Raw genomic sequence first — 12,972 nt, forward strand, 5'->3', positions numbered from 1 at the left:
ATATTTCCTAAAATGCCAGAATAGTATCCTGAAAAAGAAGAATTATCCATCTGAAAATATTAGAGTGCTGCTGTTGAGAAACTCTGGCGTAGAGGTAAAGACACATCCTTACTTCCAGAACTGTCCAGATGCTTATCTGGGTTAACAATTTGCCTGAACTTTTACCCCATGGTGCATTCCTATCCTAAGACTTCCTACATGAAAAGCAAAAAGAAAAAAAAAAAAAGAAATCATTATTGATAGGTTACAAATTTAAATTTCATAATTTACCACCCTCAGCACTCTGGAAAATACAGTTGGAGAACCAAGGAAGATAAAAAGTTACAACAGGCAAACTTGCCTTGAGTATTTAATAAGCACAGGAGAAGAATAAATTTACTAAGTGTATACTTTGTATTCTATGTGAATTTGTAATTACAATGAAGCTTCATAAGCTTATATGAATAGTCCACAGAATAGTAATCCATAGCAATGGAATACAATTTCAAAGGAATGTGTTCCATAATATTTTAACAGAAAAGGCTACGTAAAATTTAATACTTAGATTATACAATTTATAAATACTTTAAAAAAAACCACTGATGGCAAGATACATCCACTATTAAAAAGATTTCTGGGGCACCTAGGTGGCTCAGTCGGTTGAGCGTCCGACTTCGGCTCAGGTCATGATCTCACGATTCGTGAGTTTGAGCCCCGCGTCGGGCTCTGTGCTGCTAGCTCAGGGCCTGGAGCCTGCTTTGGATTTTGTGTCTCCCTCTCTCTCTGTTCCTCCCTTGCTTGCGCTCTGTCTCTCTCTCAAAAAGTGAATAAAGATTTTTTTAAAAATTTAAAAAAAAAGATTTCTTAGGAGATTAAACCTCCTACTAGTATCTTTTAAATATAGTTTTTATAATTCATTCTTTCTCACAACAAATAAATATTTACAGATGTTCTATAATGTGGGTGGCTCTGTTCTAGAATCAGAGGATTCAGTTCTCAACAAGGCAACCTGCCCTCAGGGAGTTTACAGGCTACTTTTGGGAGAGAGGAAATAAATTTTTTTAAAAAGATTTCAGCTTGAACTCACAGAGAAAATGCATGGTGGAGAGGGAAAGGTATCAACTAGGAACTTCAGATAGAAAAAATTCTGTTGAGATCTAAGATATGAGAAAGGTAAAGCTTTGTGTAAAGAGCTGGTAAGAAATGTTGCGGGAGGAAGGAAAACCAAATGCAAAAATCCCTGATTTCAGGAATGAATTTGGCATGTTTGAGGCAGAGAGAAACATCATAAGGGAGAGGAAGAGTGGAAACTGTTGTCAGTGAAAACCTAGAAACAGTTCATCTAGGGAGCCCATTAATAAGGAGCTTAGATTTGATTCCAAGTGTGATTGACAGGCCTTTGAGGATTTTAAGCAGACAAGTGAGTTCCATAATCTGATTTATATCTTACAAAGTTTGTGGGAGTGCTGAGCACTGGGATTTAAAATAAGAAATGCAGATGCCCTCACTGCCTAATGGGGAAGATAACTTCATATTTTATCCTTTACTCTAGGGATCTACAACACCAGTATGATCAACTGATTAACTAGAATCGAAGACAAGCTCTTTGAAAGGAGGGACCAGATTTTTATGACTATATGCCAGAGGAAAGTGATGGGATGGCGAGAAAGAAAAGGGAGGAGTTGGGACAGTTTCCTTGAGGGCTGCCTTTGAGCTGAGATCTAAAGGATACAAAGGAGTAGAGAAGACCAGGGGCACGGAGAAAAACGTTCCACAGACAAGCCCTGGGATAGTAACACATACAGCGTTCCTAATAATCTGTAAAAAGCCAAGTCGACTTGAATAGCAGAGAGCCAGGCTTAACAGACAGGTAAAGAGAAGGCAGGGGAGGCCCTGTCTGGTGAACCAAATTAAGCCTTTTGGCCTTTATCCTAAAAGCAATGAAAAACCAATGATGTACACACTGAATACTGTCTGTAATATGGACAGATAGGCATTTTTAAAGATCACTGGCTACAGTGCAAAGATCAGACCACAGGCAAGCCAATGAGGAGGACGTGTGAGTTCACATTAGCATTATTTTAATCTTCTCAAGACCCTTGGAGAGAGAGGATAGTTGATTATTTCCAAAATAACAGATTAAACATATAGAATTACCTGAAATTTGGATATTTTCATTTGTATAAGGTCTAACTGATTTAACAGATTCTTCACATAATTGCAAATATCTGTCACTCAGTATTTGTAAATCATTATACCAGGCGCTTTACGTATACTCTCATTTAATCTCCAAGCTAACCTGAATGAGAAAATGTTATTCCTGTTTTATAGCTAAGAACTGAGACTTACAGGTATAACGAGTTGTATGAACCACCACACAGCCATTTAGTGCAGAAGCCAGAACTTGAAACCTGATACAGCCTCTCTTTGCCTTTTTCCCACTTGCACACTGGGTACATGATGCTATTTACCTCCTAAGATTGATAGTTAAATGAGTTTATTCACATTATGCACAGTAAGCTCTCAATTTTAAACTGTCACTATTGTTAGCATCATTGTCATATTAAGACCTCCACTATATATGGCCTTGGACTTGTGAAATAAAATTAGGCTATTTTTCTCACAAACTCTCAAGTCTGATTATAACTGAATTTAATTATGTATCACCTCATTTTAACTAGCTGTGGGGTGGATTAAATCATTCTCCAAGTGCCCTGGATGAATATTCCAGCTTGCTAATAATTCATCAAACAACCACCATATAAGAATTTATGGCAGTGGTTCTCAGCCCTGGTTGCACATTACAACTAACTGGGTAATTAAAAAAATTACCAATCCCTGGGTCCCATGACCTGAGCTTCTGCTTTATTCTCCCAGGATAGTGCCCGGGTACAGTGTTTTAAAATCTTCCACGTAATACTTAAGGGCAGGCACCCTTGAGAACTATCTCCTTAGAGATATTCTAGCTCAGATTCTTCTAACTGCAAACACCTGGATGTGATCCAGGCCCCACTGGGAAGTTTCTTGGCTACACAATTAAACAGGCCATTGAGTTCCCAAGCAGAGTTATTCGCTCAGAGTAGAATACAAAATGGATACACCCATCTACCCAAACCGGATAACTTTTGATCCTAAATCTCCAGAGTGGTCTCTCGGTCTCTCAAGAAGGAAGTAGCCTGACTACTTGCAAATCTGGGTACACCATCAATTTTGCCATGTAGTGAAGTTCTAGTAATTCTGATAACTGCATTTGTCTACATGAAAATCTCTGAGGTCTTTCAATCACTGGTTCAAAGGGGAAAATGTACTCCCTAGAATGTAGTGATAGGACTCGATTACTTTTCTGAGATATAAGGCATGATTAAGCATGTGTACAAAAAGCAAAGCTTTCATATATGTTACAAAGTGAAAATGAGAATGAGCCCCAAGCAGCTACACTTTTATTACCTACAGCTTCCAGTTTTAAGCACTCACGTCTTTTCTGTGACTTTCACTGTACACGATTACCCTCAGCTAATATAGGACTCAAAAATACCCAGGGATAAATCTAAATGTGATTATATGATGACAATTTTCAGGACAGATGAAGGATCAATTAAATATTTTACTTCTAATGTATATTTTGATGCAAACTTTATTTGCTACATGTAAATGGACTGTTTTTGTTAACTCTATATCTTTACTATCCTGCATAAGTAAACATTACTTTTATGATATTATTTATGATAATATATAGTCAGACAAAAAAAATCAAGAACTAGGCTGCCAATTTCATTATTATACTTTTAATAAAAGACACTACTAAAATACACAAAGGCAGACACACACCCATACATACGCCCTTTGGGGAATATCAGTAATTGAGTACTTTTGGATTTTTATTCTTAGACAAATGTTTTACCTTGGAGTGTTGCTGAAGGATATTGAGGGGGATAGTCAGGTGGTAAATTCGTTCCTGGGTGAGAAGCATTCATTTGTCCGTCTGCAATTTAGGGAAAGGTAAACATATATTTGCTTTAATGAAATATATATTAGAAAAAATAAGGGGCGCCTGGGTGGCTCAGTCGGTTGAGCGGCCGACTTCGCTCAGGTCATGATCTCGTGGTCCGTGAGTTCGAGCCCCGCATGGGGCTCTGTGCTGACAGCTCGGAGCCCGGAGCCTGTTTCAGATTCTGTGTCTCCCTCTCTCTCTGACCCTCCCCTGTTCATGCTCTGTCTCTCTCTGTCTCAAAAATAAATAAATGTTAAAAAAAAATTTTTTTTTAAATAAAAAAATAAAAAAAATATGTATTAGAAAGAAAAATACATTGTCCTTAGATAATTTCCATTGATATGATCTTTATATGATCTTGTGCTGTACTAAAATAAAGTGATTTCTTCACTTAACAAAAGATGTTTGTTATCAGACTTAATTGGCAGGAGCATCGGTTTCAAACAAATTCCTTTTTGGATAAAATGAGACAGCTGAGTTACCGGGGCTGAACTTCTAGCTTTCAAACATGCCTGATGAGTGTTCCATATTTGGAAGTGTTCCAAGCGTTAATACCTAATTCCATGTTGGTATTAGGGGAAAAAAGTGTTTTAGAACCACATACAGACTGTAAAGGAAGAGAGAGAGAAATGAAACTACTTGGATATAGGGATGATGATGGAAATACTATGATGATTTTTAAAGATACCTAGTTATTGCTATACCAATTAGCCTTTTCCTTTTATCTTTGAGAGGGAGAGCACATGCGCACTCGTGCAACCAGGGGAGGGGCAGGGGCAGGAGGAGAGGGAGACCAAGAATATTAAGCAGGCACAAAGTCCAGCGCAGAGCCCAACATGGGGGCTTGACCTTACAACTATGAGATCATCACCTGAGCTGAAATTGAGAGTTGGACGCTTAACTGACTGAGCCATCCAGGGATCCCAAAGAATTATTTTCAAAATATTTAAAATAGAGCATATATTTCAATATTGAATATCCTTTTTATGCTTACTCTGCAATTACCCAATAAGGTTGAATTCCCAATAAGGAATTCAAGAATATCCAATACCAATAAGAATACCCAATAAGGAACTTCCTAGTATCTGACTGATTTTGCCCAATAAAATCATAACTGACTGAATAACAATAAAATACATTAAACACTGAATATTCTTAATATACGTACAAATGGTTGAACCTCCTAGTCCTTTATATTTGTGTTTCCTAGTCACTCGTTTAGCAGCCGCCCCAGCCAGACAATAAATACTTGTTGGCCATCTCCTGTATTGCCTCTGAGCTAAGCTCTGAGGCTATCCTGGCCCTGTCTTCATAGAACTTAAGGTCTAGTGGACACTACATTTGTCCCATGTTCTCCTCTGGCTCATTATGGCTTGCTAACTATAAACCCAAAATAGTTTCTTATTGAATGATGAGCACATGGCGTCAATACAGAAGAAAAAGTTAGTCAAACTTTCCATCTGATACATTGTCTACACACTTCTTTATCATAGGCCTTCAAAGACTACTCAACTCATGTGGTTTCAGCGGGAAAGCTGGGTTGTGAGCCAGCCTTCTCCTTCACGCAATCAACTTCATGGTAACTTCAGCAGAATGGAGTCCACAGAGCTGGTGCATATTCCGGTAACAGAACCCTCTACTTTCATCAGGGCTTTTCCCTAAACAGTTGCCACAACGTACCCTGACTGATTGCAGATCTCTCAAATACCACAAAAGTCATTCCATCCCAACCATTCCCTTGTTTGTTGGCTTCGAGTGAGTGGCTGAGTTCCTAGTTCTCTAGCTCTCAAGGCTTTGCCCACCGCTGCCACTCCCCACCTGAGCTGGAAACAACCGGATCACGCTTAACAGATCTCAAGGAAAACACTGCAAGTCTGACTAACATACCTACTCTTAAATGATAGGTCACATTTTGGCACCTCTAGGTACCAGTGTTTGAACAACAGTAAATACATATACATATCTAGGAGCTGAGAGATTCAAGAAATTAGAAGCTCATGATCTCTGGGGTTTTGGTTCCAGAGTGTTAATCCTGGTTTTAGGAATTTCAGCAGGAATTCATACAGAGGGAAAATAAGCAAATAAGCAAGTGGTCAAATATACCAAAGATCATATGAATTATGAATGGATTTCTGCATTTGTGAAATGGAACTTAAAATAATTTATAGATACCACAGGACTGTCACATTACTATAAAGATATTTTATTTTCACTTCTAATGTATTTATATACATGTATACATTTAATTCCTATTTATGCACATACACACAGATATACAAACAATTATGTATATGAAGATGAAGAGTTAAAAGGTGACTATGACCGTGGCAAAAAGAATCTTTCTATGGTGATCTGAAGCATCCTAATGCTTGTAGCAGATAGAAAGTGTAATACTGTATCAATTTACATTTAAGAAGGCTTGAGTTTTGTAAGTAAAATTAAATTCATATAGCAATCATTAAGAGATCATGAAGCTTCATGAAGGAAAGCTGAGGTTTCTAGTCCTAAAGAGTATCTCATACAGCTAGTAAGGCTGACATTATGGTGAGAGATAAACATGTCTTCAGTATCTAAACAAAAGTAAACAGATAATGTAAATCTTCTCATAAAACAGGATTTTTTTTTCATATTTTCCCCCATATACATTGCTTTTCTCTTCAGAACTTTAGATTAAAAAAAAAACAAAAACAAAGTCTTTTATTATATGCTTGGTCGATATCCATCTTATTTAGAATTTTCTTGATAGGAAAAAAGCCAGAACGTAATCATTGGTATTTATTAAACCTGTTCATGTGTGGATGTTGTGAAATATGTAGCAGGGATATATCCAAAGATTTTGTTACAATGATCTGACATATTAGATTTATTATCTGGTTAATTTGAGTTGAATGATGTTTATGTATGTAAAATGCACACAAAAAGGGGAAAACTGACCTAAATGGAATATAGTATAAATTATATAACATATTTCCCAGTAAGACTAAAATTCCTTAGGCTTATCTAAGGTTTTATTTTTACAGGAAAAACTAGCAGTAGTGGATATATGTGTACATTGTCTTTACAGTAAAAAAAACAAAAAAATGACCTAGACTTCGGGTTCTGGAGCATAAACAAAGTAAATTACATCCTTTCAGAAACTGAATACAACATCATATAAGACAAAGAACATATTAACAACAGATTTAACATTATAAAAGGAAGTCAACACTTAAATTACTTACTTTGCTTTTCCATGATTTATAGAGTTCTGAAAAAGAAGACCTGATATTACTACATTGTCTACAAATTTATAGGTCAAATATGACTGTTGTAACAAGATATTATGAAACTATACGTACACATAGAATATTCCTCTATTCATCTAGTCTACCAGAATCTGGTTATTTAAACCCTTTGGTCTTGATCCCATCCCCTGTTGATGTGATTCTGAGTATGACTTAAGAAGTTGTGCGTCACCCCAGGATGGTGGACGTTTTCCACAAACCTTGGCGGGGAGAAGGTCCTATAAGGCAGAAAGCTGAGAGGAAAACGCTGTAAACCTAAGACCCCACCTTGTAACCAAGTCAAAAACTGAAGCCTTCCAGTCTACGCAAAGGAGGCTGGGCTCTAGGTTCACGAGGACAGACAGATGGGTTAGCTATCAGACCACACTAATGCAAATATCTCTGGATTCCAGATTCTATGGATAAGTTCTGCCCATCTTGAACAGCAAATTTGAAAAGGCCTGACTCTTTGGTATGTTACAAGATATACTTTTAGCCAGAAAATCCACTCTCAGGGGTTGTCATAGTTGTAGCACCGTCACAATCCAAACAAAACTTTGTGTTAGGTTATTTCTATACAAAATAATCATTAAAAAACCCAAAAAAACCATCGTACTCGGCACTTCTGAGGAGGTTTTTGGGGTGACAGTGGGGTTCGTGGGATCCGGAACTGACAGCCAAGAAAGAACTCTTGGAGATGTTTTTGGTGCAAAAAGGTGATTTTATTAAATAAAGCACGGGGACAGGACCCGTGGGCAGGAAGAGCAGCCCTGGGACTTTGAGGAGAGACTGGCTATATAATAGGGAGTTGGGGGGGTGGTAAAGTCCAGGGAAAGTTTCCAGTGAGATTTGCATATGCTAAAGAAGACTCCCAGGATACTGGAGGCCTAACTGTTGTCAAGCTAAGGTTGTTTTCCCTCTAGGAAAGCATTAGCATTAAGACAGTAGGGACTTCCTGGAGAAACAGTTTACTAGGCCAGACTCAAGTATTTGTCAATGGGCTGCAGGTTACAAGGAAATTTAGTTCTATCTGCCATTTCCTTCTGTTTTTGTCTTCCACAGCACTAAGGAGGGGTGATGCTGAGGCTCCAGGAAATGAGGTCCATCGGTTTCTGGAGATTGAGCTATTGATATTTGTAAAATATTTGTAAATAGATTGGAGACTCAGGTACTGGGCACAATGATCTCTATCAGTTAACCATTTCTTTTTCCCCTTTCCTTTGTTCTTGGGCAGCCAGGAGTGCCTGAGGAGTATCGCAGGGATTCCCCCCGGGGTGGGGGTGGGTTGCAGCCTGTCAGCTTGCCTCATGCTCCCTCACCACTTCTGCCTTCCAGTTCCTGGATTCTTTTCCCCCTGATCTCTCCACTTTTAATCCCAACCCCCTTGATGCCTGTTAATTGCAATTAAGTCATAAGGCAAAACCTCTCCCCAGAGACCCCAGGAAGTGAAACTGAACAGACTCTAAAGCAGAGCTTATTTGTCCCTATTTGCTCTTTTCTTTCCAATTTGGTTACATTATTTTGAGTCTTAAAATGGCACATGTGTGAGAATAAGTCCCTAATGGCAGAACTACTGCAGAACATAATCTGGGTCCTCTCTTTGCTGTAGGTTTTAGTATTTTTGCAGTTACATAATATCTCAAGCACAAAACGTGGCATGTCATAAGTTCTGGTACAAAATATTAAGTGACAGTTGTAGTCACCTGTATGCCAGGTAGAATAAAGCACTTGTGGAATAAAGATGATACCACAACACCCTGTCCGCTCCTGTTTGCTGTTTTAAAGATCTTTTGATATTCTCAAACTTAAGGGTCTATTAACAAGAGGTAATGTCACTCAGTTTTGGAAATGACTAGGCTGAGTCCTGGGTGATTTCATTAATTAATTAACATGATAACTTTTAAATAATATTTTCCACTACTCTTTTTGTTTTAAATTTATTCATTTTAAGTAGGCTCCACACCCAATGTGAGGCTTGAACTCACAACCCTGAGATCAAGAGTCACAGGCTCTACCAACTGAGCCAGCCAGGTACACCCCTGCCTTCCACTACTCTTAATAAGAAACAAATCCTAGAAAATTTTCCAAGAAAAAGAACATCATATTCATCCTGTACTAAAAAAAAGTCTCTAAGAAAGTCATATATGTTGTACCACTGGAATCTTAATTACTTCAAGACAAATATATAGTTTCAAATTATAATCTGATTACTATACACTCCTCCCTAACTCTGCTAAATGAGAGTTTCTGAGATTTAACACATCATATACTATATACAAGTAAGTACATCTCTGGTAAAAATTATTCTATTAGACACCATAAGACCTGATGCAATTTGAAGTGGGGTTCATAAGCAAATGGCTAAGAAAGAATTCCTGAGACATGTTTGGTGCAAAAATATGATGTTATTAAAGCACAGGGTCAGAATCTGTGGGCACAAGAGCTGCTCTGTGACTGTGAGGAGTGATAATGTATTTGAAGGTTTGTGGAGGAGGGGACATAAAGTTAGTTTCTAAGAAATTTCTGTATGCTGAAATCAGGGTCTTACAGGACGAAGATTTAGCTACTGTCAAGATAAGGTTGCTTCTAGTTTTTAATGGAATGTAAACATGAAGGCCTTAAGGCAGCCGTAAATTCCTACGGAATGTTACAGACTGCAGGTCTCTGGTATCACTGGGCTTCAAGCTGTAAGGGGATTTAATTTAAACTACATTTTTTGCCTTTTTTTTCCTCATCAAGACCCATTGCTGCTCTGGGCTATTTGAAAATGATAAACCTCTTCCATCAGGCATAAGGAGAAATGATGCCGGTGACATCAGTCATGGTTCCACAGTTCACAGGACAGTGACATTCTTGACCCATCTATCTCTTGGGGTCCTGAAATTTCTATCTTATTGCTTTCCAAAAAGGTTATTGATGTAAAATCTGGAACCCAAGGGAAGCATCCATAATTTTGGAAGTTCCTAAGACTACTATGCCTATAAACTAGGCATAAACTAGATTTGGATTCTTTATCCACATTTACTTCTTAATTAAGAACAAACCACTTAAATTTTTCTGAGTCCCAAGAGGCAGACACATGTTCTTAATTATTTTAGGAAAACGTTACTGCTCTAATGACAATGGTAGAAATCTATATCCCTAAACTTCCTTTGAATCTGAGAGCCAAAGGTAGTCTAAAATCCACCAGGCCATGGGCTGGGGGTTGAGACAGGTAGTTAGGCATTATACACAGAGGGAACTGTACAAGTCCTGTGGCTACAGGGAGCTTGACTCATTCAAGGAAATGAAAGACTTGTGGATTATAAAAAAAAAAAAATGATAATCAGACATGAGAATAGAGAGGTATATGGGACACAGTTCGTACCCATTTAATGTCTCTCTACCTGCATTCTATGCTCTCAGAGACCAGAATATGGCCTGTCTTGTCCAGGACAAGAGACTTAACTGCTGCTTGTTGACTGAACAATATGTGCACAGTACGATTTCACTCCTTTTGTTCATAAAGAACAGCTCCCTTACTAATGGGAACGCTGCTGAATCTCTGACCCAGCCACTTATTTTACGTGCCACTTTTTGTTTTTTTTAAATATATTAAATATAATTTATTATCAAATTGGTTTCCATACAACACCCAGTGCTCATCCCAACAGGTGCCCTCCTCAATGCCCATCACTCACTTTCCCCTCTCCCTCACCCCTCAGCAACCCTGTTTGTTCTCACTATTTGAGTCTCTTATGGTTTGCCTCCCTCCCTCTCCATAAGGTTTTTTTCCCCTTCCCCTTCCCCATGGTCTTCTGTTAAGTTTCTCAGGATCCACATATGAGCGAAAACATCTGGTATCTGTCTTTCTCTGCCTTATTTCACTTAGCATAACACCCTCTAGTTCCATCCACGTTGCTGCAAATGGCCAGATTTCATTCTTTCTCATTGCCAAGTAGTATTCCATTGTATATATAAACCACATCTTCTTTATCCATTCCTCACTTGATGGACACTTAAGCTCTTTCTATAATTCGGCTATTGTTGAAAGTGCTGCCATAAACATTGTGGTACAAGTGGTCCTATTCATCAGCACTCCTGTATCCCTTGGGTAAATTCCTAGCAGTGCTATGGCTGGGTCATGGGTAGATCTATTTTTAATTTTTTAGGAACCTCCACACTGTTTCCCAGAGCACACATGCCACTTTTTGTATCCACTGCAGAAATCCACTCGTTTCCCTTTTCATTTTAAAAAAGGGAAAGATGAGTAAACCATATTTCTCAAATTGCTCAACTAGGAGAAACAATGCTCGCCAGTTCCTGGAACTGAGAAGTGGCCATTCCAAGATTTACTGGAATAACCCTAGAAATAAAACCATGTGGGAACCAGACTCATGACTTTAGAAGCAGGGATTCTGTCAAGTATCAAACATAATAAAAGCTAACCTTACCGAGTACTCTTGGGGCTAGCACAGCTCCCACAGCTTTACACTAATACACGCCACACTGTAACTCTTGTAACTCTTTTTTGCCCATCGCACAATTTCAGAGATGAGGCCAGGAAAGCACAAGGATGAAGAAACTGGTTCAGAGTCCACAGCAATTAAGTAGTAGAGGTAGGATTCAAATCAGGCAGGTGGACTCCTGAACTAATTAATGGTCTTAGCTTCTATGCTATAAACCAGCTCTATCTTTCCGATTCGTCTGGTGTTCCAGAGTGACTAGCACAGGTTTAGGGTACACCGTACTCCTAATGAATACATACTGTTTTATGACAGCTAAGAGGCCCCACTAATCATCTCTTCTAATCCTCCCAGCGCGACAGCGGACACCCACAGTCCTGGTTCTTGCCGGGTTCTTCAGCGCGGCCAAGAGGTGGGCAGCAGTAGTAAAGGGGCGCTGAGCATGCAAGGCAGTTTCAGGCAAGAAACACCTTACCAGTGGTGCCGGGTGGTGGGGCCTGGGGGCCAACTGGGGCCACTCGCGAGTCGCAGCTCCGCTTCCGGGGGTCGCTTCCCCCCCCCCCCGCCCCCCCGCCGCTCGCCTGCCCGCCTCCTCTACTCAGCTCACCCCGCACAAACACAGCTGGCCGGACCCCGCGCCCCGTCCCCGCTAGCGGCCCCCAGCGCCGCGCAACCGGCCCCGGGAACCCACGCGAGTCCGGCGCCCGGTGCGCGCGCGGGGCCCAAGGCCGAGAAAGGCGCCCGCCCACCTGGGGCTGCAGGTGCTCCGCGCTGCCGAGAACCTCCGAGGTGCGGACACGCTCTCGGTTTCGTTTCCCGGATCCTAGGTACACAAAAGGGCTCTCCCACCGGCGCGCCCGCGTCGCTGCCGGAGGACGTGAGAGCTGCAGGCCCCCGCCCCCTTCCTCGCTCCCCGCAGAGATTCCGAAGTCAGTTCAGTGGCGAGGGCAACGGAGAGCTAACTAACTGGAAGGTGGACGCCCGCTCCGACACGTTAAGTCCTCCGCAGGGGAGTGGCTGCCGTGGGGGTGCTGTCGTGGGCGCCAAACCGTAGGGAACTTCCGTTTCTCGGCTCTCAACCTGCATCACTTACGTTTCTGTTACTTGCAAAGCTTGTGAGCAGCGCTGTTCCCGGGGACAAATGAGGACGGGTCCGGCGTGTTTGTCTCGACGGGGCTTTTTCTCTGTAGCTTTCTGACTCTCTGTCTCTCTCCCAATGTCTCTGTGTCTCATTGTCTCACCCTCTCCTTCTTGCCCGTTTTTCCCTTTCTCTGCCTCCCTCTCTCCTCTGCCC

At 40.4% G+C, this 12,972-nt stretch overlaps 1 protein-coding gene across 2 annotated transcripts in view; it reads right to left on the bottom strand.

The window, feature by feature from the left end:
• LOC131511975 (phospholipid scramblase 1-like) overlaps window positions 1–12,690 on the bottom strand; it is a 30,182-nt gene extending 17,492 nt beyond the window's left edge. The window contains exons 1-4 of one of the 2 annotated variants that reach the window (XM_058730146.1): window positions 12,428–12,690; window positions 7,192–7,217; window positions 5,651–5,793; window positions 3,881–3,961 (exon numbers count right to left, since the gene is read on the bottom strand). In XM_058730146.1, the coding sequence (XP_058586129.1) occupies window positions 3,881–3,961; window positions 5,651–5,690 (121 nt within the window). In that variant the 5' untranslated portion in view covers window positions 5,691–5,793; window positions 7,192–7,217; window positions 12,428–12,690. The remainder of the gene's footprint in view (window positions 1–3,880; window positions 3,962–5,650; window positions 5,794–7,191; window positions 7,218–12,427) is intronic. The other variant, XM_058730148.1, reaches the window with a different exon arrangement.
• Window positions 12,691–12,972: the final 282 nt, after the last annotated feature.

Source organism: Neofelis nebulosa, chromosome 5 (genome assembly GCF_028018385.1).
Source record: "Neofelis nebulosa isolate mNeoNeb1 chromosome 5, mNeoNeb1.pri, whole genome shotgun sequence".
NCBI lineage: Eukaryota > Metazoa > Chordata > Mammalia > Carnivora > Felidae > Neofelis > Neofelis nebulosa.